The sequence below is a fragment of the Poecilia latipinna genome, unplaced genomic scaffold (assembly GCF_001443285.1).
Source record: "Poecilia latipinna isolate Pla-1442-1.1 unplaced genomic scaffold, P_latipinna-1.0 Scaffold1470, whole genome shotgun sequence".
Lineage (NCBI taxonomy): Eukaryota > Metazoa > Chordata > Actinopteri > Cyprinodontiformes > Poeciliidae > Poecilia > Poecilia latipinna.
The window spans coordinates 136,916-162,496 of record NW_015114086.1 but is presented as its reverse complement, the minus strand read 5'-3'; the positions used below and the strand labels follow the sequence as shown (position 1 = coordinate 162,496).

Below are 25,581 nucleotides of genomic sequence, written 5' to 3'. Positions count from 1 at the left end.
ATAACAACAAAACAGATGTTTGAATCCTTGCTAATTTACCGTACATATTAAAAGTGGCGTTGCCAACCTAGTAGGACAAGAGAAACAATTGCAGGAAGAGACGATGACGTCATGTGCATGCATGGGACCCTTCAGGAACGCTCAGGAAATCTTGAAACAGGCGTGCAGAAGTAAAGGTTATTTTTATAGTCCGCATTTAACAAATAAATAACAAATGTTTTGTTTTCAGGAGGGAAATAAGAATGGTTAAATTGATATATACAAATAGACTAATACTGTATTTGTCCCTTTTTGCTGAAATAGGTGTAGGTGCAGCAATTTTCGGAGAAATAGAAACACACCAGATACACGTTTTAAAAACAATCTGAATAAAACAGTTGAAAACTATACAGCTGTGAAAGTAAAAGATGATACGTTTTCCTTTCTAATTTTCTACAAACGGTAAGAACTCGATTCAATATACCCAATCCAAACATCTCATTCTACTTTTATTTGTATTTTTTTACCTTAAAAAGAAAGCTAGATGGGATTTCTGTTTTGTAATCTCAGTGCCCTTTGTATTGTTTATATTCATGCATAACCATTTGGATGCAGAAAACTTCAAAACTGAATCAAATCTATCTCTCATATTATGAGAGATAACGTGCCGTGAATGCTACCAACAAGCTATTGAGAAGCGACAGTCCACGTGCTTGCACTGCGCATGTCAGAATGCTTCCTGGTTCGTCCGCTCCTTGGTTATTTGTCAAACTGTGTGCCGTGGGCGGGGAGCAGCGTGCAGTAGTGATGTCAACAACATCGGTCAGTGGGTCAGCACCCTTGTAATGTCGCTACGTGAATATATACAAATGCTGCCAAACGGAAAAAACACGGAATATTATTTGTACTGGTCTGTTTTTGTCACGAGCCATTCGAAGTTCACGTTTAATCACATACACCGTTATCGGTAGCCAGTCTTAGCTAGCGCTAGTATGCTAGCTTTGAAAGGAAGATAAGAGATGTCCAGTGTATTTGGTGAAGCACAGAAGGAAGGTAACGGAGACAGAACAGGCACACTCTGACAGCTCAGGTATGTTTCCGGTATCTTTATATGGTTTTGTTGGTTTTAATTTGTACACGGTTAAAGAACTGCTGGGCTTTTAACTCCCCCCATTTCTTTTATTTATTAACTAAGCGCTTTATATTTTTAAATAATCTACGCCCTTATTTACGTTATGAATGTGCGGTGAAAATGATCTTGTTATGGTTGTCAAATAATTTTGATTTTTGTAGCCGCTACCTCTTGTTACCACTAACTTGCGAAACAGCGCCTCTTCGGTCAGTTCGGCGAAAAACGGTATTGCTACGAATACAACCTGCAGAAATATCCATATTATACACAGAGACATGATTACATCTGCAGTCAGTAAGATAATATAGTATGGTTTATGAGTGAATATGTTTTTCTCCCAACTGTTTAAATTATCATGCCATTATTTGCTTGATTCTCTTCTCAAATCACAAGGTAATCTGTCTTATATGTTTATCTTTTAGAGAATTTCTTGAGCCATGATCAACACTGAAGCTGCAAGAGAATTCCAGGCCAAAGAGCGCAAATACAAAGAGCAGCTGAGGAGATGTTTATCATCTGCTTTGTCTGCAGACCTCAACAGGTAATATTTACCTATAATTGCACAGGCATTGAAAAAAAATCACATATTGTTTGTCTCACACTTCACAATTATTCCACTTCTTTGTTTTGGCTGATCAGAACTCCAGATAAAATACACAGAAATTCTTGTGGTTGAGTATACTTAACTTTTTTAAAAATTATATTGCAAAATATATTTTAAAATTATATTTTGAATAATATAATTGTGAGAAAAATGTGAAAATGTTAAAGAGGGATAGCCGTGAGCCTGACTCTTAAAGTGAAGCCATATGAAGAAGATATCAACACATCGATCTCACAAGGAATTTCTTCTATAAACAAACTTTTTTTAAATTAGCTAATTGGTCACATTGATACAAGCGACCTGGGATGGGAATCCTCTTTTAACAAGAGTGGCCTGTCAGGTTTTTGTTTCTCCACTGTGATTGGAGCTGGAGAACAAATGTGACACCGACATTTGATCTATGAGTGCACACTTGGCCGACTCGGACTGTTTTCTGGGTCACCCAGATCAGTCATAGCGGCGGGATGAGATATGATGATGGTAAAGAAGAAGTGGACCGCCTCAGGACTTGTGTGTTCCTAAGTCCTGAAGTGGAAAAACAGGCCATCGGATATATGTTTAAAGCTCCGGACAGGAATTATGATGAGGCTTGAAAAGTACGGGAATTTGATTAATGTATCTCCTGGGACTGGATAAGCAGAGAAAAAACAAAATGGAGAGGAGATGCAAATCTTTAAGTGTCTAGTGATTCAATTTCATTCTGATTTTTAGGGTTACGATTCAATTCAGAAATGGCTTATAATTCGGAAACCAATTTTTCTAATCTGTCTGGATATTCTGTTTAAAAAATGTGAGTGATAAGGGAGAAAGACAAAGTTAAATACTGTATCAAATTCCATCAGTTTATATTTACAAACCTAGGCATATGCATCAAATCCTGTAACTTAAATGACCAGTATTCGGTTAGCTTAGCTGCCTGGCTTTTTATTAAGCAAAAATAGTTATTCAAAATATCATTTGTACAAAAAACTAAGCAGACTCAATTTTTGAACTTTTTGAATTGATTCAGAATTCCCAGGACTAGAAATTGTGACTCTTTGTGGAATTGATTTTTTTCTGACCCTCTAAAATAGAGTATCAAGAAGTTTCATTACTTTTAATTTTTTCAGTCACCCATCAACCCATGAAGTTGGTGTTTTAATATTTTTTTTTTCCTGGTTCCATATTTACAACTGCACCACCAGGGAAGGTTTGTATTTAGATTTTAAATGCGTAAACATGGCTGACCACTCTGGATATTTAAGTCAGGCAAAGTATGGAATTCCTTAAACACTGGAGATTGTCCATTGGCTAATACTTGCATGTAAAACAGATCTTATCTACGTCTACAAAGGGAGAGCTGACTGACAGACCGGCCAGCAGGTCATGTCTGCATGTTTGCAGTTAACAATAGTCACCCCACTGTTGCCAACTCAGCAACTTTCTCGCTATTTTCAGCAAATTTTTTAAAGATCCATCCATGATTGGACAAAAAACTGCAATTGGTGCTCCCCTATGCTGTCACCTTCCTAGAATAATGATGTAGGTAAAATGTTTACTAAGTAAAAAGAAGGTTTACTAGGTAAAAAGTTTTGGTTTTCTTTTTGCCAAAATCACTTTTGGCAAAATATGACTGAAGGTGATGATATGGAATTCTGAGAAAATGTGTAAAATGTTTAATTTCTATTTATTCTTGGTTTTAATGTCTGTGTATTTGTTGCTATGATTTTAAAGTCTGAGGCAGAAACCTGGAAAATAACTGCTGTGTGTCTCTCCAGGTTGCTGCAGGAGGAACTTGAGGCAGATGTCTCCCTATATGCGGGTTCTGGTTCAGTCCGAGCTCACAGAGCCGTGCTGCTGGCCAGAGCTCCTCATCTCCTACAAGGACAGACGCATAAGGATCCCATCATCATCCATCTGCCAGGTTACGATCTGCCAGCACTGAAGGATTTTCTCAGGTAGACTTGAGTTCTCTTCTGTTTCCTGGTTTACTTCACAGAACAGCATCACTTAAAGCCTCAGATCTGCATTTCTTTTGGCACTAAACTTCCAGTGGGTGTCTTACAGAAGTTCATTTACATATATTATGAGCCTCAATAAATACCAAAAATACCTGCATAATTGTGCTATTAAAGAAAAGTTGAGTCGACTTCTCTGAAAGCAGCTTCATTTAATGTCTCGGTTGTAATGCTGCTATGAATGTGCTTTAACAATCTGCGAGTCGAGTCGTTTAGATGAATTCATAATACCGCTGAGAATTTTCTGTTTGTGACTCACACTTGAAAGGTTTCAGCTTTCTCGTTGAGAGGTTTGATCCTTCAGGGAGAAGCAGCAAATTAGTCAATATGTTTCTCAGGTTTCTCTGTTAACTATATATGCTCATCCTTAAAAAGCAGCTGCTGCTGGGAAAGCAAAGACAGATTCTTACAACAGACATGGGCTCCAACATCACATTAGGGCTGCTCATACTCACATGTGAACTGTTGATGTTGTTTGCACTGAATGGCAATGCAAACAGTGCAGACTGAGAATAGGGCCTTCTTCAGAATGAATATAAAAGTATAATTATTTCATTTAGGCAAGTGAGTTTCCTTCTGAAGTTTTAATCTGACCCAGATTCATTGAAATTGGTGGGTTTCATTGGAGAGAGGTGGCTAATGTGCACAGTCCATTTCATTTTATTAGAGTTGAGGTTTGAACAATTCCAGAAGCTTAATGTTGCTTTTCAAGAGTTATAAAATCTTTTTATGATCCTTGTCCTGCCGGAACAGCCAAGTTCTGAACTGCTTCAGTGTCAGTGGTTCCTGTGGACTGGACAAAATAGACTACATGTACATTCTTCAGTTTCACCTCAACTCTGCTTCTAGACGATTTAAACTTGAATGTAACAGGATGTTCCAACAGGATCCCAAACACATCTTGGAACTGGTTTTGGAAAGGTTAAAGCAGACTAAGGTTTGCATCACTCAGGTCAGCCACCTTACCTGAGTGAGGTGGCATTACTATACTCTATACTAGAGTATCGTAATGATCCATACTCTGAAGTATAGATCATTCTTCAGAGCAAAATGAACCGAACTCTACCATTAGCGATAAAAAGACTGGATAAATGTCCAATCAGAATCCTGCCTAAGGCTTATTGATGGCTTCTCTGCAACTCCCCGATGAACATTTCTCTAAATATTAGTGAGAATCTATGTAGAATTTTGACCTTATGTTCAAACCTTTTCACCCAGTTCTTGTTTTGAAGCATCACTAAAACTGGTGGTTGTAGACATGTTCCATCCTGAAATAAAACGTGGTTCACATGTATCTATGACGTTCATACTACTGATGGACATAAAAGCGTTTTACATGCTCTGTAATATCTCCCACATCAACCGACTTCCTTTAATGCAGAGAAGCTGCAGCTCATCTGCGATAACAGGAGGTGCAATACTTAGTTTTCTCCACCAGGGACAGTGATTCATTTCCAACCTCAACCCCTTTCTGCCTGAGCTATGTGCCTGCTTGTGCTAAAAGATGACTGTATCTTTTGTTGTTACATAGTTAAATGCATTTTAGGAAAACAGATGTTAACAAATTAGAGAAATGAGTACAACACTGCCTCTCAGTTCCCATGTTGGTCAAGGTAGTATACCAGGCAAAATATAGAATATACATTGTTTTTGAGAAGGTTCATGTCACTGATTAAGATAAACGTCTCTGCCCACAGGGTGAAAATACTACTCAGTCCTGTGGCGACAGATGTCATTTTGTGTCAGATGATACTGTAGCTTGGAAATGCACAAAAGGTTCCGTTTTAATTAACTTTCAGAGTCTTGCCCACAGGCAAGTGTACACAGCAGAGCAGAGCATGCGAACGGCTGAAGCAAACTGCGACACAGAGAGCAGCGCTGCAAACCAAGCAGATCCTCACAGTTCCACTGACTCAGGTAAACAGATCAACACGTGGAGGGTTTATTCTGGATCATGTGACCACTAAGCTGCCCACCTCTATCCACTTTCCTCACATTATGTTTTCTTAGTCATAATCTACTTAAGAGCTAATCCCTTTTGGGCCTTTGTTGCTGTTCCTGCTAATTACAAGAAGTTCCTGCAGATTTAGACCCTGCCTTGTCTTTATTCTCTTAGTTTACGTTGTTTTATCAGTCACATAATGTATCCAGAGCAGATTAAAGTTCACGTAAGATGTTTTGGTGCTTCCTTATTATCAATCTCTGCTTCTGTCCAGGTGCGTTTGTTCTTGAGCCAGCCTCAGGCCTCAGTACTGACTTGCTGGATCTGTACAAAAGGGGAGAACAGTGTGACATCACCATCCAGGTGGCTGAGCAGGTCTTCTCCTGCCACAGGTAGAGCTACTTTAGTTGCTATCCACTAGACTACAGTTTCTTTGAAAAGTGTTCATACACCCTGAATTTTTTCTAACGATGGGAAATCTTATGGCTTTGCTGAGTAAAGGAGCTATTTTAGATCCCAAATTGTTTCTTAAAGGTTGTGCTGAAATGAATTTATCACTAAATAAGTAATATTAAATTCTGTTTTGAACTCGGTTACTAATTTACAAAATATACAGAACTTGAAGCCTTTAATATTCATATAGTTTGATGGTATTCTCAGAAGACAAACCTCCACTATTAGAACTAGTGAATAGTTGAATAGAAGTGAGAAGGGAATCTAGAACATTTCTGAAGAAATTTAAAAGCAACCTTTCTCATTTAGCATATTCAGATTCAAATGAGGGGTTCTGATGCTGACTTCGGTTCTGTGGGCCTCAAGTTTGAGCATCAAAGCTTAAACAGCTTAAAACAAAAGAGTCTGTCTTTGTTGCATGTCATAAAAATGTCCAGAGTTAGCTAAAATGCGACCTCCAGTAATATACTCCATCTAGTGTGTAAACAGCAGTGTAAAAGCTAAAAGTAGCAAAAATGCTAAGGTTAGTTCTATTTATGTCAGAAGCATACGGGCAATTAGCCTTGTTGACTAACATTTAACCTTTGTTTCCAGCTGTAAGTCTAATTGGGTGTTACTCTACCAGCATTGTGCATCTAGACATGGAATAATTTCAATACTTTATACTGCAGTATAACTCAAGCTGAGTAGCTGTTATTCTCATATATTTTAAATTTTTGCCTCAGATTTTTAATTGGATTCAAGTTCAGACTTTGATTGGGCCATTTTAACACATGGACATGTTTTAATTTAGATTCCAACCACATACAAAAAGTTGTATTCTACATTGCCTAGCAGGTGAGGCTATTCATGATTGAGTGTAAGAGGTATATCCACAGTTATATCGTGGATTTTCTCTTTAAAAGTGCATAGTATCAATAAGTGAATAGAAATTTCACAATATAAATCCTTTATCCAGTAGGTGATGCTGTATTAAGAGCTACTGTACACCTTCACATTATGGTGTCATGTTGAAGCCTTATGTTATGTTGACTGTGTCCTTTCTACATTATGTAACATACAGCAGCAGAGGTGCAGCATGTGCTGCCCCACTCAACAGTGGGTGGTCATTCAGTGATTCAAAGGTAGAAGTTGCAACTAGTAACCATGGAGACAGTTTTCTCTTGACTCCTGTGATCGTCACAGAGAAGCTGGGCCACGCTCTGGTTGCTCTGCAGCTGTGATTGCCATGGCAGCAGAGCTAAAGTTCTCTCTGTCCCTTGACTAAACTTCATTCAATAGATATTTCAGTCCTTTACTAAAGCCGTATGAGGATGATACGATGGTGTAGGTAATTGGGAGTACATATGCAAAAAGTTTCAAACACCATCTTTAATAAAGCATGTAAGTAAAATGAATTATTGAACAGAAATATATCATTCTAAGCATATGGCATGTGCATTAAAAGAAAAAATTCTGCTTCACTGGTTTTCTAGGGCGATCCTGTGTGCACGTTCTCAGTACTTCCGTGCTATGCTCAGTGGGAGTTGGATGGAGAGCTCCAGACAATGCATCACTCTGCATGGGTAAGACTTCTCCTCACCTCAGATCTCAACGTTTTACCTTGCAAACCCCAATTTCTTATAGGATGCTACGAAGGTATTTGATGGTATTTGGATTTCTACCAACAACGGTTCTTGTTGTCTAAATGTCTAGCCTTCCGAAGATGCTGAGGAGCCACTGTTAAAACCCACACCATCTCAGCCTCCACACTTTGTTTCTTTCTTTTTTTTTTTCTCCTCCATGACGTAAAGTGTCATTTGTCCATGCATCGCTGATCTGAGGGTAACGGAGGAAGACACGGCTGTCAGATTGGAGAGCGATTGTGTTGATTCGCTGGGGGAGCCTTTTCCTTCACCCTCAGGCTGCGGTCTTGTGCATTAAGTGCTGGATAATGTATGATTGTATTTGCAGGAGTCAGGTCGATGTTTAAGCAGCTCTTAGCAGAACTGTTTTTGTGATGTAAATGCAAGTTTGTCCACATATAACCACAAAATGTTCTTTGTAGTATTCAGCGTCAAAAACAAACACACCTGTTCTTGGAAACTATATTTTAAAAAGTTCAACAACTTGTTTGCAGAAGTGTACAAACTTTAACAAAGTCAAAAGCAAAATTATTGATGACTACCTGACTATCTTTATTTTGAAATGGTGTACAAAATAATGAGTTGAACTCTTTGTTTCCTTCTCCTGACCAACTGTGACATTAAAATCCAATTGAGACATCTGAACTGAGGTTCTCTCCACAATTTTAAAAAGTCTTAAATTTATGCATCTAAAATCCAGGCCTGAAAATTGAACAAAGATTTTTGCAGTTTTGTTTTACTGTTTATTGATGTCAACCTTTTCAGCTTGGGACCAGATGAGATGGAAATCTTGCTCCAGTTTATGTACGGAGCTGTCATGGATTTGCCCAGCGGAGCCAACGCCAGGTATAGTGTGTCTGAGTATGGGGTTCAGTAATCACTGCACACGATGAGAAAACAGGCTAACCTGAATGTGATCTCTCTACCACACAGTCAGGTTACCATAGCTGCAGACATGTTGGGTCTGGAGGGGCTCAAAGACCTGGTGGAGATGATTTTTACCCGCGACTACTGCCGCTTCTTCCCCAAGGTTAGAGAAGCATCTGTGTTACTGAAGGCAGTCTGCTAACATTAAGGGGTTTTGTCTTTAATTTTGAATAAAACTTAGAAATTCTGAGTTATTTAATTTACAAACACCAAATTACTAAACTGTTGTCAACTCTGATTGACCCACCTATTTTTATCTGTTCCATTTCTTTTCTGTCAACCATCTTGATCAGGAGATGATGTAAAAGTCCATAAAACCAGTCAAATACATTATATTGTTGGCAGGATGAGTTGGGATGGATAGCACATTAAATATAATAGGCTGTGAAATCTTGCATACCAGCAGCCCTGCATTAATTTTGCTGTAAAGATTGTAAGTTAATTTATACTGCGGCTCAGTTATATTTTAGTGCTTTACTTACTAAATATGTTGGTTTGGGGGAGAACATGTTACACATCCACTTCTAGTTTTCTTCTGGTTTTTTGGGTTTTTAAATCTTTTTTTAAACAAACTTTAGGATTCAGATTTAGGTGAACTTAACTGAAACACTTCACACTTACATTTTCACAGATCAACTTGTTTCTCTTCATAAACAAGCATGATATTTACTTGCAAAGGATTTCTTTGTCAAATATTGGCACTAAAGCATCTGTTTCTTAAATGGAAGGTGTTTTTTTTTGTGTTTTTTTTTCCATTTCCAGCAGCCAGTTGACGGGGTTCAGAAAACGGTTCTAGAGTGTTTGTCGCTCACACACGCCTTAGGGCTCCAAAACCTCCACATGCTCTGTAGGAGGTAAGTTTGCATTCAGCACCAAGTAGCAGCTGTTAATGAGAAAAATAATACTATCACATTCTGAATGCTATATAATGATACAAAATAGAATATAATTCACATTGAATACTAATATTCCTACATGGTTGTATGTTATATGGAAACATTTTGAAAAATTACAGTTATTTATGACTGGCCATAGTTGGAATCATTCTTGCCACTCCTGGTTACAGCTGATTGACTTCTTTTAGACCTTTTTCGTCTCTATCTTGTTGCTAGGTAACCAGGCTTCAGTTTATGCTTCTCTTTAAGCGACCAAGAGAGGAGGACAAGGTTCCGGGGCAATTTGCTTTAATGAGAAACACAGCTTGTCTACAAGCCTAAATTTGAATGTTTTTATTTTATTCTAATCTGGCATTAATATTTTTAACAGTCATATAATTCAATTTACATAAATACTTTTACGTTTTAGAATGTTTCTAGGCTAATTTACTTCTTATCTTTTTCATTGTGAGAATCCACCTCTTTACAGCGCTTTCTTTAAATCTTTACACTCAAACTTTTCTTTTTCTCTCTTCCACACTATAACCACAAACATCCCAGCATATTACTGGTTTATGTGATAAACTCAAAATAATGCGTAGTTATAAAGTAAAATATGTAATCAGAAATTAAACCACATGCACACTGTGTAGATCCTATGGCTTCAGGAAATGCATTTTCATTGCATCCACTCTGCGTTTTCAGGTGGGTAGCGGAACATTTTGTGAAAGCCTGGTGTGAGAGGAACTTCTCCCTCCTGTCCCCGGAGCTGCAGCGCGCCTGCATTACGGCCGTAACGGACACAATGGTGAGTGGACTCCTCCCACAGTCATCTGCTCTGCTCCTTTTAAGCCCAAATATCACCAAACAGAGCACTTGTCTATTTCAACAGGAAGGAAAAAGCATGACGATCTGATTAGAGATGAGCTTTATTCAATTCTCTGTTATTAACATCGGCCTAATTCAGGACTTGGATGAAGATTGATCTGTGGCTTGTAATTGGTGGCTGAGTCTTTAGTCTGTGAATCAAGACTGACCCGCTGTGGTTTGAACTTGGTACATGGTGACATTACAGCACTATGAGGGGATTCCCTCCTCTGATCACCAGGGGGTTGGGCAGGAGTAAATACATTTTTATATATATATTTTTTTTATCTGATGCTGTTTGGTTCACCTCTTTTGTTTGTTGTTCTTAGAGAGTTTTTCCTTTAGCTGATAGATGTTTTCCCTCAGACTGTACGGAACGCCGTCACGCTGCTCTGTGGCACGGAGCAGCTGATTGGCAGCCTCCCAGAGGTGAAGTGGGCCCAGCATGTGAGGGCCATGGCCGTGGAGCTCCAGGAAGAGAGCCTGCACTTCATAGTCCAGCACCTGCCCAGGGTGATCCACACTCAGGCCTTCCACGACCTCCGCAGGGTAATAACGGCTCCACACCTTTTAAGCCAGGACGGCTCATCGTGCGGCCCGGGGAACATTTGTGCTGCCAACTGCAGTTCAAGAATGATTCATATTTGTTTTTTTAAGCTACTTATTTTTAATCAGGGTAAAATTATTTTCTCACAGTTTAAAATCTCAAGTACGGCACAAAAATATAAATCTTTTTACAGCCGTGCTTTTATAATAAATAGAACCACATTTTATCCAGAGGCTTTTCCTGAAAAGCCGACTTTGCTGCACTCAAATCCACTTGTATTTAATTTATTCAACTCAGCCAGTCAGCGGCAGGAAGCAGATGTAAACAACAGCTTCAGCTTCCTGTAACCTGCTTGAATCAGGTTCTTACAGTGTGGAATGAAATCTGTTCAACCAAAATGCCAAACAATCACCAGTTTGACCTTTAAAATTCACACCACAGGCTGGAGATATTACTAACCAGCCTACACAACACATTTTATCTTGAATTGTTTTACCTTTTGGATGATTGTGTTGCTCCTTCTCAGAGCTGCAGTAAACATTAAGTTCCCAACTAACAACAGACATGTCTGCCGGGCCTTTTTTTTTTTTTTTACATGTTGGGTTGATCTGTGCTGTTTAAATTCAAAGTTTTACATTTTGGAAAAATGTTTTAGAACTTCCTCATGATGCCATTTCTTCACCAGAAACCTAAAATTAGTGGTTTTAATGTGACAAAATGTGAAAAATCTTAAGAAATGTGAAGACTTTTACACTGCATCTGTTTTGTTCTTGGTGTGTCACTGACTTGCAGAGGGAGGAGTTTACCAGAGAGCCGACGCTGCTGAAGAAGCTGTGCTTGGCGGTGAGGGAGGGCGTAGCTGTGGACAACTGCTGCGATCTGTTCACTGCTGTCCACTCTCTGTGTGAAGATAACTTTGATGGAAATTTTCACCTGGAACATCAGAAACAAGAGGAGGTAAACTAAGCCTTATTCTTAGTTGGATTGTTGTTGATTGAACATATGTTCACGATATGAACACGACCTTATTAAATTTGAAGGTTTTACTTTATTAGTTTGTAGAATTATATAAATACAAATCCAGAATAGACAATAAATGATAAATTATATGGTTACTTACATAATTCAGTAGATTTCACAACAGTTTTTCGTAGCATGAATGTTTTTGATCCTGCAGTGATTTTATTTGAAAGTCAGTCAAAGTTGTCCAAAGTGTGGCATTTTCAGTCACTGGACAGATTTTTCTTTGTCTTTTTCTTTTTTTTTTTTGACTCCTAATTTAAGACTAGTATAAATTTGTCTCAGTCCTGAGGGAAATTAGTATGGCAGTAAAAGACAACTAAATTGATTTATTAAAATTGGCAAAATATAGCATTTTTAAAAAGTGACCCAAATCCTGTTCTTGTTGCTGTGAATAGACACATTTTGGGCACTGCATGCTTTTCTTTTGATACGCAAGCCAACAAATGTATGTTTATGTTTTGGATCTACAATGATTTTCAGATCCCTCTTCCACAATATATTACTTCTTTATTTATGTCATTATAATGTCGTATGTTTAGTTTAATGGGTAGGACGTAAAATATTTTTTTGTTTGTCATTAAAAAAAAAGCATTTCTATTGCCAGTGGGTACTCGCATAAGATCACATCTAATCTACAAAGGGTCTGGTAATCAGACCTTTGCTTATTAATTATAGAAAATCAAACTCTCAAACAGCATCATTTAGTTGTCTTTTACTGCCATACCAATCAATTGCAGGCCCAGAGACTGTTTGACAAAGTCTTCCAGCAGAACGGATGATACCCGATTTTATTCTTTGGTCTCCAGAATTCAGTGACAGCATGCAGGCTCAGATTGAGATTCAGGTGCTCCGTTTTCCATTAACCAGCAAGAGAAACTGTCTGCAAAGCAACATAAAGACAAGAGCTAAGCTTGTGAGGTGGCTCCCACGACAAAGTGACTTGGCTGCAGGAGTTAAAGCTGCGTACAGTAGAGCAGGATGGATTAGGCTGAGGGACGCTGTGACGTACGCCGGTGCCTCACTAATCTAGCTGTGTGTGTCTAATGTCGAAGGCAGTGTGTTGTTTGTAAGATTTGTGACAGCAGAGAGCAGCGTTGGCTCCCGTTTGTCCTCCAGTGTGAAAACAGGAATATGAACATCGACTCATGAGGTCCCAGATTCCGTTTAGGAGAGCTCAGCCACAGAGGCAGAGGGCAAGGGAGGGGCAGAGAGAGAGAGAAAGAAGAGGGAGGAGGCGAGGGTATTTGTTGCCATGGTGAAACATTCTTGAAGCAGCTGCTGATTCGCCCGCGCTGCAGCGCACCCCTTCCATTCTTCTGCCTGTCTCCTCTGTGTCACCGCCAGCCGTTCAGGCAGGAGATCGGCACGCTACGTGGGCGCCTCTGGACCTTCCTGCTTCAGACCTCTTATGCGGCTCGCCACACGCCAGGATGGGAGGCACTCTCACCCAAACACAAAGAGAGGATATTAGCAGGTAAAGGCTGGAATTCTGTCTCAAAGCCTCGCTCTGTGTATGGAAGGAACGTGAATGCTTTTCATTTGTTGTCTTCTACTAAAGCCGGTGGCTCTGCTTACATAAAAATCCTCCAAAGTCCTCTCTGCTCCAGCTTCTTATATTACAGCAGCGTGCTGGCTGCTAACCCATTTATTATCCAGCCAGAGCTTTTATGAGACATAGTGGCAGTGTGTGTGCAGCTTGCTGGCTTATGAATGCACATCAACATGGTAAATGGACCAGATGCGCCATGCTTGTTTTTAACAGGATGAAGCTTAGCCTGCTGCTGTTGTGGCTCTGCATACATTTAAAAGCTTTCACAAATGCAATTACCAACCCGCTTCATTCATGTTGATCTAATAATATTTTGAAATGGGATGCATGAATAATTGATATGACTGGTATCGGTGTATGGCCCAGTGTTCCTACAGTTCTTAGCAGTGTGTTTAGATTCTAAGGATTCAGGATTTAGAACCTTTATGTTTAACAAATAAAGGTTGTTCTCTTACATTGTAAGAGAATGTACGAGATGTAAATGAAAGATCATTAACTATATTTGTTTTTTATGTAAAATCAGTGAATATGTGAGTGAAATAATGTATTGTTGTTATATTGTGTTAATGTTATATTTTTGGTAAAACTCATCTGTTACTTTTTTCTCCACCTTCTGACAGACGCTATTGATAAAGGAGACAATCGAAGACTCGGTAAAAAGCCAGTGTTCACTAGCTCACAGGTAATGATCAGTGTTTGGATCAGACACAAGTAACATTTCATTTTGCTTTTTACATAAATTGAAAATTTCTTTATAATGAAAATAAAACAAGCTTCTTCTTTTTTTCAACTGCCCAAACTTATCACTACAGTGAAGCTCTTCAGGTTGAGGGGCACAAGTATCTATGGAAATGAAACCTAGTTAATTAGTTATTTAACTGGGCAAAACAGCTAATTGCTCACCAACTTTTTTTCTTGTTTTTGCACACTTCAACATGTAGAGGCATGTCTCAACCCCTGATAGTTAGTTTTATAGGTCCTTTCATATAATAACAGCTGTTTCAACAACAGAAAAATCTAGGATTTTATGCTTTTACTATATAACTATATAGAAGCCTTAAAGGGGCAGCGTTATGTAAAAATCAACAGTTTTGAGCTTTACATCATGTTATACTGTTATTCCTTTATCGAAAACATTCCTGGAGTGTTGCTTTGATTCTTTCATTCATGTTTGAGGAATCCTTTAATCTCCACGGTAACCATTTAGCTGTGCAAAACACCTGGTTGGACCTCAGCCCCACCTTCAAGGCACAGTTCCTCCTTAGAGCTGCAGTTTAGAAACTTTTGAGCTTCCGCCTCACAGAGCAGCACTCCTCTGTGGCTCCTCCACTCAGCTCCTTCAGACTAGCCAGCAGCAATTAGCAACACCTGGCGGAACTGTTCATGTGCTGATCTCATTGTAGGAGCTACTTGTCAGTGAAACGCTGGTAAAAACATTATTAAAGGGTTAATAGAGGAGCCATTTTGTGATGATTTCCTGAAGACAGAATTTCAGAAAGAGAAAGAGACTATGGCAAGACGTTGTCATAGTTGATCTATGAACAGATCAGGAAAATGTAATATTGTCTGATTGCAGCTATCAGTTGTTTTCTTGGTGCATCTCTAATTTTGTCATTGCAAGAATTCTGCCAAAGTTAATTATGCAAACCTAAAGGGCAAGTTTAGCTCACGGCAATCCATGGGAGTGGCTATTCTTTAGTCACAGTGTGTCATATGCCCCCATTGTAAAAGCTAGAAATAGAAAGTGAACAGATTTATGGGATGTAACTGATGTGTTATCTAAACGCTAAGACATCATAAATTAGTGGCTAAAAGCACTGCATGTCCCTCAGGTCATGTAGAAAGTCAAGTTCTGTGTGCCAAAATAGAAATCTGCCTTTTGAAAGACTCAGAGTAGATCTGAGAATAGACATCAATGTAACACGGTGGTCTAATTTTACCCACTATCCCTTTACTGCTGATTTTTTTATGTATTTTTTTATTCCCTGCTGATTGACCTAGTGCAGTAATACAGTTACATGACTCTTACTTATTTTTATCCTGCAGTCAAAGGCTGTAAAATGCCCCACATCTCAATCTGAGAGCTCTCCGGTTCACAGGACAAACCGGGCGCCGCAAAACAGAAACCCAGACGTCCGCAGCGCCGCGTCAGCCATGAAATCCGATGGTCTGAGCACAGCAAGCAAGCCGGGAGAAAGCCAAAACTCTAAAGCGAAGAACGCAAAGAAACAAGACAGGAGCGTGGCGACAAAGGCAAAGACAGCGCCGGCCGGCGCAGTGGTTGTCAACGGCACAGCAGCCGCCGGGGCAAAGCGGGAAGTGTCCGAGGCAAATGGCTCGAGAAGCTCCCACAGGCCAAAAGAGCAAGAAAAGAAGCCGAACCCAGGCGCAAGGCCTAAAACCTCCCCCCCCAGCTGCACATCCACAACCCAGGCAACTGTAGCTAAGGTCCAGAAAGGTTCGGCGGGAAAGGCTGACAAGTCTGCTGGCGCCGTCACTACCCAAGCACATCCTGGTGCTTCATCCACATCAGCCACTACCTCGCCAGAAAACTGTGCCAGCAGTCTGCATGACAGCCACTCCATTCCAGGTTTACACTCTTTTATTGACTTCTTTACGTTTCATCGGCATCACCAAGATTCATTGTCCTCTAGCGGCAGAACAGCAGCTGAAGCTGAATGGTTGTTGAGTCGCCTCCAGAGATAAAACTGTAGCCAGAATTAGAAAGGAACATCGGTTTAATTAGTGTAATCAATACTGTGCTGTCCCAGGGAGGGAGCTTCGGAAGAAGGGGCTTATTTCATGTCTGAACACTGATTTGTCTGGAAACAAAGCAACATACAGCTCTCTTTGTCAGTCTGCTGGTGGCAGCAGAGGTTGCAGCCTTCCACAGCTGTCACACAGGGGGAGGGGGGGAGGGTCAGACCACTGAGCTCTTTAATGAGGGAGCTGGAGCTGGACGACCAACTGTCCTGTCCAGTCCTGCTGGTACAAATATACAATCACCACTATGGAAGGCTGTTCATTCAGCTGTTTGACTCTGTCTCCAAAATGTTTGATCTAACAGCTGACCAATCTGCAGGACAGAGTGTTTGGGCCAAGCTGAGAAAATAAACAAAAGTGAAATTACGAGAATAAAGTTATAATATTACGGCTTTAGTCAGGCAAAATCATGACTTTATTCTCAAAGTATTATGTCTTTATTCTCATATTATTTGGACTTTCTTCTTAAGTGACTTTATTTCTGTATTATTTCGACTTTATTCTTATTATATAAAGTTCTACCAGACGTAATACCAGATGTTAATCTGGTATTACTATGACTTTATCCTCAGAATAATGCAACTTTATTCTTCTTGTTTCCTCTTCAGAGATGTTAATACTATGACTTTATTCTTGTAATTGTATGACTATGTAATTTTATTTTATTATTTTTATTTTTTATTTTTTTGGTATGGCCCTAATACTCCGTTGTAACTCTGGCTTAGTTGACACATATTTAATAAGACCACAGAACCAAATTACTGTTATAATTCTTCATTGCACATCCGTACAAAAGAGATAGATGTACAAAAATAGTTTTGTTTTCTTGAGTTCACACAATCCCAGAACACCTCATTCTCATAACATGTTAATGATAATTCCTGTTTCTTTAATGAGGTCGTTTGATGCACAGTGCATTCCTAACAGCTGTTCATGTGTTTCATGTCCTGCTTTCTAGGTACAAAATCCAAGCCACAGGCCAAAGCAGTGAACAAGTCGCCTCTGACCAAACAGCCTCAGAGGTCCGACACAGCAAGAACCAGCAGGTGAGAGTTACTGGCTTCAGCTTCCTTTCATTTCAAAGCTGGAAACAAAATAAATTCATTCCCCCGTCTTCTATGGTTTGAGTGGTTTGATAAACTATAGAGATGAGTAATCATAACAGTTCTCAAATCTAGAGAATTGTTATTACACTCTATATTTATTGACTGCGATTCAAATCCCTTTTCGAACCTCTTATGGGGCATTATGACCACTGATTGAAACAAATTAGAGGCTTCTTTGTCAGTCAGGAAATTAGATTTCACTGTTTTCAACTATAGATAAGTTTGTTTCTTTTTGTCTTTCTCTCTCTCTCTTTCTTTCTGTTACGCTTTCTTTTTTCTGCTGGCAGCTGCAGCAATAGTTGCTATTTTAAAATGACCATTAAAAGGCCTCAGAACTCTGAAAGGTAAAGTCTGGAAAGGCTGGAGTTTTATATGAAACATTAGTAGGATTTCTGAAAGGAAACAGATAACCTCCTCCTGCCAGAATATTATTGTTATTGAAGTATAGTTTCTTATTGTGGCCTACAAGCAGAAAAAAATAGTTCAAGGCAGGTAGGAACCAGCTCATGATCTGTACAAGACATGTTTTGGCAAAAGGAAATATTAGGTATGAACAGACCAAAACTTGACAAGTACAAAATGACAATGGTGCAGAGTGACACAACCTAAATCAGTGTCGAGAGTTTTTGTGCGTCTTTTCGAGTGTGTGTATGTTTGGATCAGGTTGTGCTCGGGAGGATAAAAACAGCTGTGCAGTGTGCTGTGACAAGCCTCTTGTTTCCTCTTCAGAGATGTTAAAAATATCAGTTTCAAATTTAGCATCACTGGGCAGTCATTCAGAAAGCTGTGGTGACTAAAAACATGGCTTTTTCTTACATGCTAAAAGGAAACATCCTGCTCTAGACTATGCAAAGTTTACAGTAAAGTGCACCATCTTTCAGGCTGGTCCTCAGGTTGATACATGTCGGATACAAAAATATATTTTACTAGCCGTCGTTTTATTGATGATTAAATGGGCTGGAACGGAAAACGTTTGAATTGCTTTGAACCAAACTTCCGCATTTCTAACTTGAAGTAACTGTCTGCCTTTTATCTGATTCTGTTATATTGCCGTGGAGGGATTTTGGCCTTTGTCTTTAAAAAAAAAAAACTGTCTTTAGATCTGTAAGGTTTGTAGATCTCGCCTTTGACTTCTAAGTAATCTACACTGTTGAATGATGGACTCCAAATAGTTTGGAGTACTCAGCTCTTTAGATTGCTAAAAAGTTGCATTTGAACATATTTTCTCAATTTCAGTGCCAGCTGGGGATATTTTTTCATTATATCCTGACATGGGAAACCACAACCATATATTAAAAGAATAAAATTTGTATAGTTTTTGTTCTGTTTCCTTCTATTTAATAATTAGATGGAGAGTTACCTGTGAAAAAAATGGAAGGGAAAATAAATACAGTTGCCATTCTTGATTTACCTTGACTCATGAGTGAAATACAAGTTGGAGTGAAAGTGTTTTCATTTAAAACTAATGTTTGGTTTTGTAGTGGATTGTTATAAAATTGTTCCTTTGGCTTCTTGTTCATCTATTTTACCAGCCCAACCAATAAATCAAGCGTGAAAGATCCAGCTAAAACCAGAACTGGTCCAGCAGAAAAGTCTGCTGCAGCGGCAAAACCAGACACCAAGGGAAGAACTACATTGGACCATCATGGTGAGTTGTTCAAGCTCCTTAATATAGCTGTATGTCAAAATATTGTAAAAGTGAATTCATGTTTTGGGTATATTTTCTTCCTTGGTTTAGTCTCCAAGCTTGGAACTTCTATGAAAAAGCAAGCTTCTCCAAGGAAGGAATATAGCAAGGATGGACTCAAATCCTCAGACACCATTAAAGTCACCAGTGATACGAAAAAGAAGACCGTAAAACCTGTATCAGCGAACGGAGTCTCGGCTAAATCTAATGCCAAAATAGCCAAAATCTCCTCGACTACCAAGTCTGGATCAAAGCCAAAAAGTACCCCAGACTCATCAGCTGAAAAAGCTTCACCAAAAACCTCCAAACCATCCAATCCTGCTCCCTCCAAGATATCAGAAAGTAAAAAATTAGAAGCAGTGATTGGTAAAACATCAGAGCAGAGTCCAGTTGACGACTCCAGTGATACTGTGAAGCATAAGGATATTGTGCAACTTATGCCTTCTGCAGCACAAAGTTTACATCCAGTAGGGCAGAGTGGAGAGGAATTCCTACCTTCAGAAGTAAGCACTGACCACATTGTGCAGAAGACTGAAGCAGAGTCAGAAATCCAAACAAGTCCCCAAGATGAGACCAGTGTTACACCAACACCTAACAAAGTCCATCATGTGCATTTTGCAGAAGCAGACGCTTGTGAACAGTTGGATAAAAGTAAAACAAAGCCATTTCAAGATGCCGTAATCACTATTAATGTAAACAGTGGACCAGAGCATGAGTTTCGATCGCTGAATTCCCCAAAAGACACAGAATGTCCGGCTAGCACCCCTGGCAGCATAGGAAGTACCGACACCCCCATAGAGGACTCCTGGAGAGGAATCAATCATCAAATCAGCCCCGAATCTGAGAGTGGCAGCACACATACCACATCATCTGATGACATCAAGCCCCGCTCTGAGGACTATGACGCCGGAGGGTCGCAAGACGATGACTGCTCCAATGACAGAGGAGTGTCCAAATGCGGTACCATGCGCTGTTCTGACTTCTTGGGTCGCAGCAGCAGTGACACAAGTACCCCAGAAGAGTTGAAGATGTACGAAAGTGGCGCTGGCTTGAGGGTAGAGGTGCGTTTGCGTGGCAGAGAGGCCGAGACCACCAGTGAAGAGGAGGGAACTAGACAACGTCCACGTTCTTGGTTGCAAAGAGAGGAGGTTCCGGTAGAGCACACGGAGGTCAGAACCAATGAGAGCATGAAAGGTGTTCCCAACTATTCCGAGGAAGAAGAAGATGACGATGAGGAAGAGGACGAAACGGAAGATGAGAGGTCCGAAGTCGAAGTTATTCCAGGTGATGGATCACTGCCAACAACAGAACCCTCCCCACACTTCCAGGGCATTGTTAACCTTGCTTTTGATGATGACTGCCCAGACCAGGAGAACAACGATCAACCAGACTACCAGTCCACCTCTACCTTCCGCCGGTCAGTGCTGCTGTCTGTTGACGAGTGTGAGGAACTAGGTTCAGAGGAAGGAGGTGCCCAGACTCCACCTCAGCAAACGGATGAAGCTTTCACTCCCTGCGATGTTTTCGAGTGTGACTCCACTACGTGTCCTTCAGGTCACAAACAGAACACCCTGCCGCTCGATCCCGAAACCACTGCCATGAAGCTCAACATAGATGGGAAAGAGGAGTCTGTATTCCTCACAGAAATCCAAGAACCAACCAAACAAGAGACCAATCATGTTATATCGGATAAAGTTCTGGACTCTGACTCTAAGGAGGTGACTCCCCAAGAGCGCCCATGCCACCTGGATCTGCGCCACACTGAACAGTACAATGGAGGGAATAACAAGGGTCTCCCCAATACCTCAGAGAGCAAGAAAGCAGATTTACATCTAGACTTAAATGAACCTCAACTGACAGGGGGCTCTGCTGTGCAAGCTGCACAATCTCCATCAGGTAATGTATGATCTACGGCCCCATTGTAGACCTCAAATCCAGACCATCAAATTTCCGTAGTCACCAAATTTGTCCTTGCAAGATTAATTCTCCTTAGCTCCGATTCCCAGGCTTCCTTTCAACATGTACCTTATTTAGTATTGAAAAGGATATAAATGAACTTAATAGTGAAGTAACTTGTTCAAACTCCAAATCATAAATGCACTTCATGTTTTCATTGCTCAGATCTTGCCTTCATCCAGATCCATCCATTGCAGAGCCACATCAATATCCATTTAAAGCTGGATTTTTGGTGTCATAAAACCAATTTACTAAATCTCTGCATTTTAAAAGAGCTAAATTATGTTTGATAAAAGCATTTAGGCAGTAGTAAATGACTGAAACACCGATAAGAGAAATGCATATGTTTAAAAAAAAAAAAAAAGATGCTGCCTTGTGACGAGGCCTGTGACATAGCTCAACCAATGCACTTTGATGTACATAAAGATAAAAATATTCTCTCTGTCATTCCTGTTAAACAGAAGAAAAATCTGACCTTAAGCTATAGATTGTTTGTCATAGGCTGTGGTGCTCCTTATAGCAATTTGGAATCAGTATGTCAAACACTAAAGGAATCACGACTGACTTTTTTGTTTTGCTCATGCCACTGTGACCTCATAAACTGCACTGGCTATGAATCAGTGTAGCTACATTTCCTTTGTTGTCATTAAGATCAGATCAAGTCTGAACAACACTGTTCACAAAATACCTTTTACATCAGGGGTCCCCAAAGTTTTTCCTGCGAGGGCCACATAGCTGTTCCTTTTTATGGTCAGGGGCCGGTCTTAGTTTTTGGAGAAAGACACCTTAGAAAATTCTTTTCCACGGGGGCTGTTCTGTCTTTGAAACTGTCGAGCAGGGGGGGGATTCGTCATCGCGAATGTTTCGCGACGACACATTTTAGATAGATTTTTACCCAGAAGGCAAATGGAAAAAACCGTGAGTGAAACGGTGACTGGGACTGATTAGTATATATTCCATTGAGGGAAAGTTAGTTTCACATCTGCTCAAGAGCCCCCTGGTGGAGTGGATGAAGAAAAATCCACATATAAACCAGAAAATACAATATATGAAAAAAAAAAAAACACTGAATGCTCTCTGATATGAGGAGGCGGGCCAGATCCGGCATTGTTCAGGGGGCTGGACCAAATGATGTGGCGGGCCGGACCAGGCCTGCGGGCCGTAGTTTGGGGACCCCTGTTTTACATTAAGTAAAATTGCAACTGAAATACAAAATACAGTTGAAAATAGTTAATATTCAGGCCGCAATAAATCCAAAACATTTGGAGATGTATTATTTATGTGTAAAGATTTCTGATTGCATTCAACCAACACATCAAAAAACGTTCCGACATTACTCCACTACACATTTGACAGTTTGATTGCTACATAAGCCAAGCTGTCACAACATTTGAACACAACTCTTGCACATGTATAACGCACATTTAACTTGACGCTACTCAAATGTTGCAAAACACACAATAATATCAAATGATATGCAACATTACGAAGATGGCTATGTCTGTGCTGATGAAAAGTCATTCACCTCTCTATGTAGGGTACTTTAAACGGAAAATGTAACTGATGGTTTGCTCTGCAGTTTGATCAACGGTAAGGTAAATTTACCATTGAGTAAATGTATTCATCTTACCCAATGGCAAGATGAATTTTATCTTACCACTTAGATTTTATTTCTAAGCATTTAGTTGATACTTAAATATAAAAAAAAAAACTAAAATGTGTGACATCACAACAAAAGTAAAATACAATAGTCAATTCCACACCTTTCATCCCAATGCACACGCACTCTTCTGAACAGGATGCTGTTAAAAGTGACACACACTTTAAAGATGTGACATGACTTGATGTTCTCCAAAGTCCCAGAAGTCCACACATCTGGACCAGAATAACATGTTTTTCAACATATCAGCAGAGCAAAGCGCTGTTAAGAAGTTAATGGAGTTTTTTTGTTCTTTTCCTTCTCTTTCCAGAAACATCAACATAATAAATAAATTTATTATTAGAAAAACACAAATTTATCAAAGAAAATCCTCAAATAAATAAATCCTGATTTTTTTTTTTCTTTTTCTTTCAATTACACACTTTTTTTCCACCATCAAACCACAGGACTCCAGGTTTGTAGGGTGAAACACTGACCAAAATCTGGCTTATTACTATAAATTTTGTTTACAGTATTTATAACACCAAAAAAATCTAATAATAATCTTAGAATGATTTGTTGATTTTAAAATACTGTATGTAGCACCTTTACAACTGTAAAGCAGATTTTTGTGACATTGACCTCCAAACCCAAAAGTCCCACTGCCTAAAAATGATTGTATGAAAAACAAAAAAAAAAAAAAAAAGACACCATATTGCCACTGCTTCTTAGAAAATATTTTTTGGGAGGAACTTTTGGTTTGCATCTCTTTGCTGTCCTTTTTTATGTTAAGGGAAATACCCATTCCCAAGGGGTGAGGGTTTTGTTTGTTTTTGTTGCTTTGTAGTTTGTTTGTTTTTTTATGATTATTATTTTGCATGGCACACATGCATGATGTAATCACTTTAGTTTGTATTCCACTTGTGCCATCCTTTTATATGTCTTTTTTTGTACATTATCTCTAGTCATCCCCAGTAGATGTGTGTGTAGAGAGATAGATGTCTATTGCTTATGGAAAGTGTTTTGCTGTTGAGTACATTTAATTTTACATGAGTAGCCAGTTTAAAATACGTAATGTGTGTCTAGAGCAGCTGTTATAGTCCTGCCATGTCTCTGGTTTTTCCCAACCACATTCCCAAAAAATGCTCCTGCCGCACCATTATTGCAGTACTATCCCAATGCAAAAGTGAAATATGTTGTTTTCATCATCAGCTAACGAGTTGGCAAATTCATTTGCCATATTGTGAATGTTCAGAATAAGAAGACATGTTAAAAAAAAAAAAAAGAAAACATGGCAGCATGACATTTTTGTGTCTTCAGCTTGCAATTGCATTTTTGTGACAGTATTTGTTCTTTAGCTCTGCCTGTTAAGAGACCTGTGCACAAACCTCAGAACATATCAGTGTTAACTCTCAGAAAAATGCAAAGTTCACTAGTGCTGGCAATGCATGACTTCTTTTGCTTTACGAGTTGGATAAAGAGATGCATTCAGAAATACATTCCTTTGTACATTACCTTTAAAGTGACTGTGTACCCTTTCACACAGATCTCAATCATCTGGTACATTGTGGTTCACAGCAATAGCATTTATTTTTATCTAATCATACTACTTCTGCCACCTTGAGTTCTCCTTACGTGACATCATGTTTGAAAGGGAAACAGCTGCATTAAGGGTAAAACCTGTTATCTGTGTTTCTCCTTAGCGTGTAGTAAGTCATCTATAAAGTGAAAGAACTGTGGAAGAGTGTTTCAGTTTATCATTTTGCAGTATTGTCAATTGTTTTTAGGGGACAATGGTCTTGACAGACTGGATCAAACCTGCAAACATGACCACCGACCATCCAAAGTCCTCTCTCCCATTTATGAGATGGACGTGGGAGAAGCGTTTGAGCGCTGTTTGGATAAGGACAGAGATGTTAGACAACAGGTGGATGGTGAGAGACAGAAAGGGGACATGGAGAACGACAGCGACTTTGCCGAGCGAGACTGGAGCTTGCTCAGGCAGCTCCTGTCGGAGCACGAGTCCAACCTGGGTGTGATCAACCCGGTGCCCGAGGAGCTCAACTTGGCTCAGTACCTCATCAAGCAGACGCTGTCCTTGTCCCGGGACTGCCTGGACGGGCAGGCCTTTCTGTCACCGGAGAAGGAGACTTTCAAACGATGGGCAGAGCTCATCTCACCCATGGAAGACTCCTCCACCAGCATCACGGTGACTAGCTTCTCTCCGGAAGACGCCGCATCCCCACAGGGAGAGTGGACCATCGTGGAACTGGAAACACACCACTGACTACTCAGAGGAAAACCTGCTGGACAGTTGACCCCTCTTATTTAAAAATGATATGTTTACTATCTTTATTTGTGATGTCACGTCTTTCTACTGACATCATTTCCCGGATTGTGCAGATCTGTGGACTTTACCCCACTTCCATTCACATTTGTCATTCCGCCCTTAAAAGACTAATTGACACGAGCAGGCTGGTATGCATGCAGATATTTTTGTAGCTTGGACTGTTCAGTTGGTGTCTCTTTCAAAACTGTAAAAGACAAAAGACTCTAGAAGAAATGGTGTCTTTTCTTTCAGACGTTTTCTTTCTTTTTAGTCTTATAATATGGTTTACTGAAGTTTCTTAAAGAAAAATCTTGTCAGCCTTTTGGCTCCTGTTAAGTGTAAAATAAAGGTTTGTGTTTATGGAAAAAATTGAAGGAGGTGGTCATGTGTTATAAGAACAATATTTATTTGAAAGGTACAGACTGAGTTCACCTTTTTTTTTCTTTTAGTAATTTATAAATGGCATAAACGTTTGTCTTTTTTTTTAAGATAAACAGCCATATATTGAAGTTAGAACTGAGGGTGTGAAACATGGGGATAACATGACCCAATTGTATGTAGCTCGTTCATTTAATTAATTC

At 39.6% G+C, this 25,581-nt stretch overlaps 1 protein-coding gene across 3 annotated transcripts; it reads left to right on the top strand.

The window, feature by feature from the left end:
• The first annotated feature begins 724 nt into the window (after nt 1-724).
• On the top strand, nt 725-25,374 carry LOC106962901 (uncharacterized protein KIAA1107). Of its 3 annotated transcripts, none has more exons than XM_015057532.1 (19): nt 725-801; nt 1,534-1,652; nt 3,473-3,652; nt 5,526-5,629; nt 5,929-6,046; nt 7,583-7,672; nt 8,498-8,578; nt 8,666-8,762; nt 9,422-9,513; nt 10,240-10,342; nt 10,768-10,950; nt 11,741-11,905; nt 13,316-13,445; nt 14,141-14,202; nt 15,567-16,110; nt 17,242-17,329; nt 18,922-19,037; nt 19,128-20,972; nt 24,459-25,374. In XM_015057532.1, the coding sequence occupies exons 2-19, from the start codon at nt 1,549-1,551 to the stop codon at nt 24,956-24,958; spliced, it is 4,602 nt and encodes a 1,533-aa protein (XP_014913018.1). In that variant the 5' UTR covers nt 725-801; nt 1,534-1,548; the 3' UTR covers nt 24,959-25,374. The 3 variants fall into 3 exon arrangements, with proteins under 3 accessions (XP_014913018.1, XP_014913019.1, XP_014913017.1); XM_015057533.1 differs by having other exon boundaries at nt 740-1,069; nt 9,425-9,513; XM_015057531.1 differs by having other exon boundaries at nt 740-1,069.
• The last annotated feature ends 207 nt before the right edge of the window (nt 25,375-25,581 follow it).

Bases quoted from the DNA above. Each gene is read 5' to 3' on its own strand.
- LOC106962901 (XM_015057532.1), top strand. From the start codon at position 1,549: ATGATCAACACTGAAGCTGCAAGAGAATTCCAGGCCAAAGAGCGCAAA. The intron at 9,514-10,239 runs GTAAGTTTGCAT...CTGCGTTTTCAG, and splicing joins CTCCACATGCTCTGTAGGAG to GTGGGTAGCGGAACATTTTG. The intron at 20,973-24,458 runs GTAATGTATGAT...AATTGTTTTTAG, and splicing joins AGCTGCACAATCTCCATCAG to GGGACAATGGTCTTGACAGA.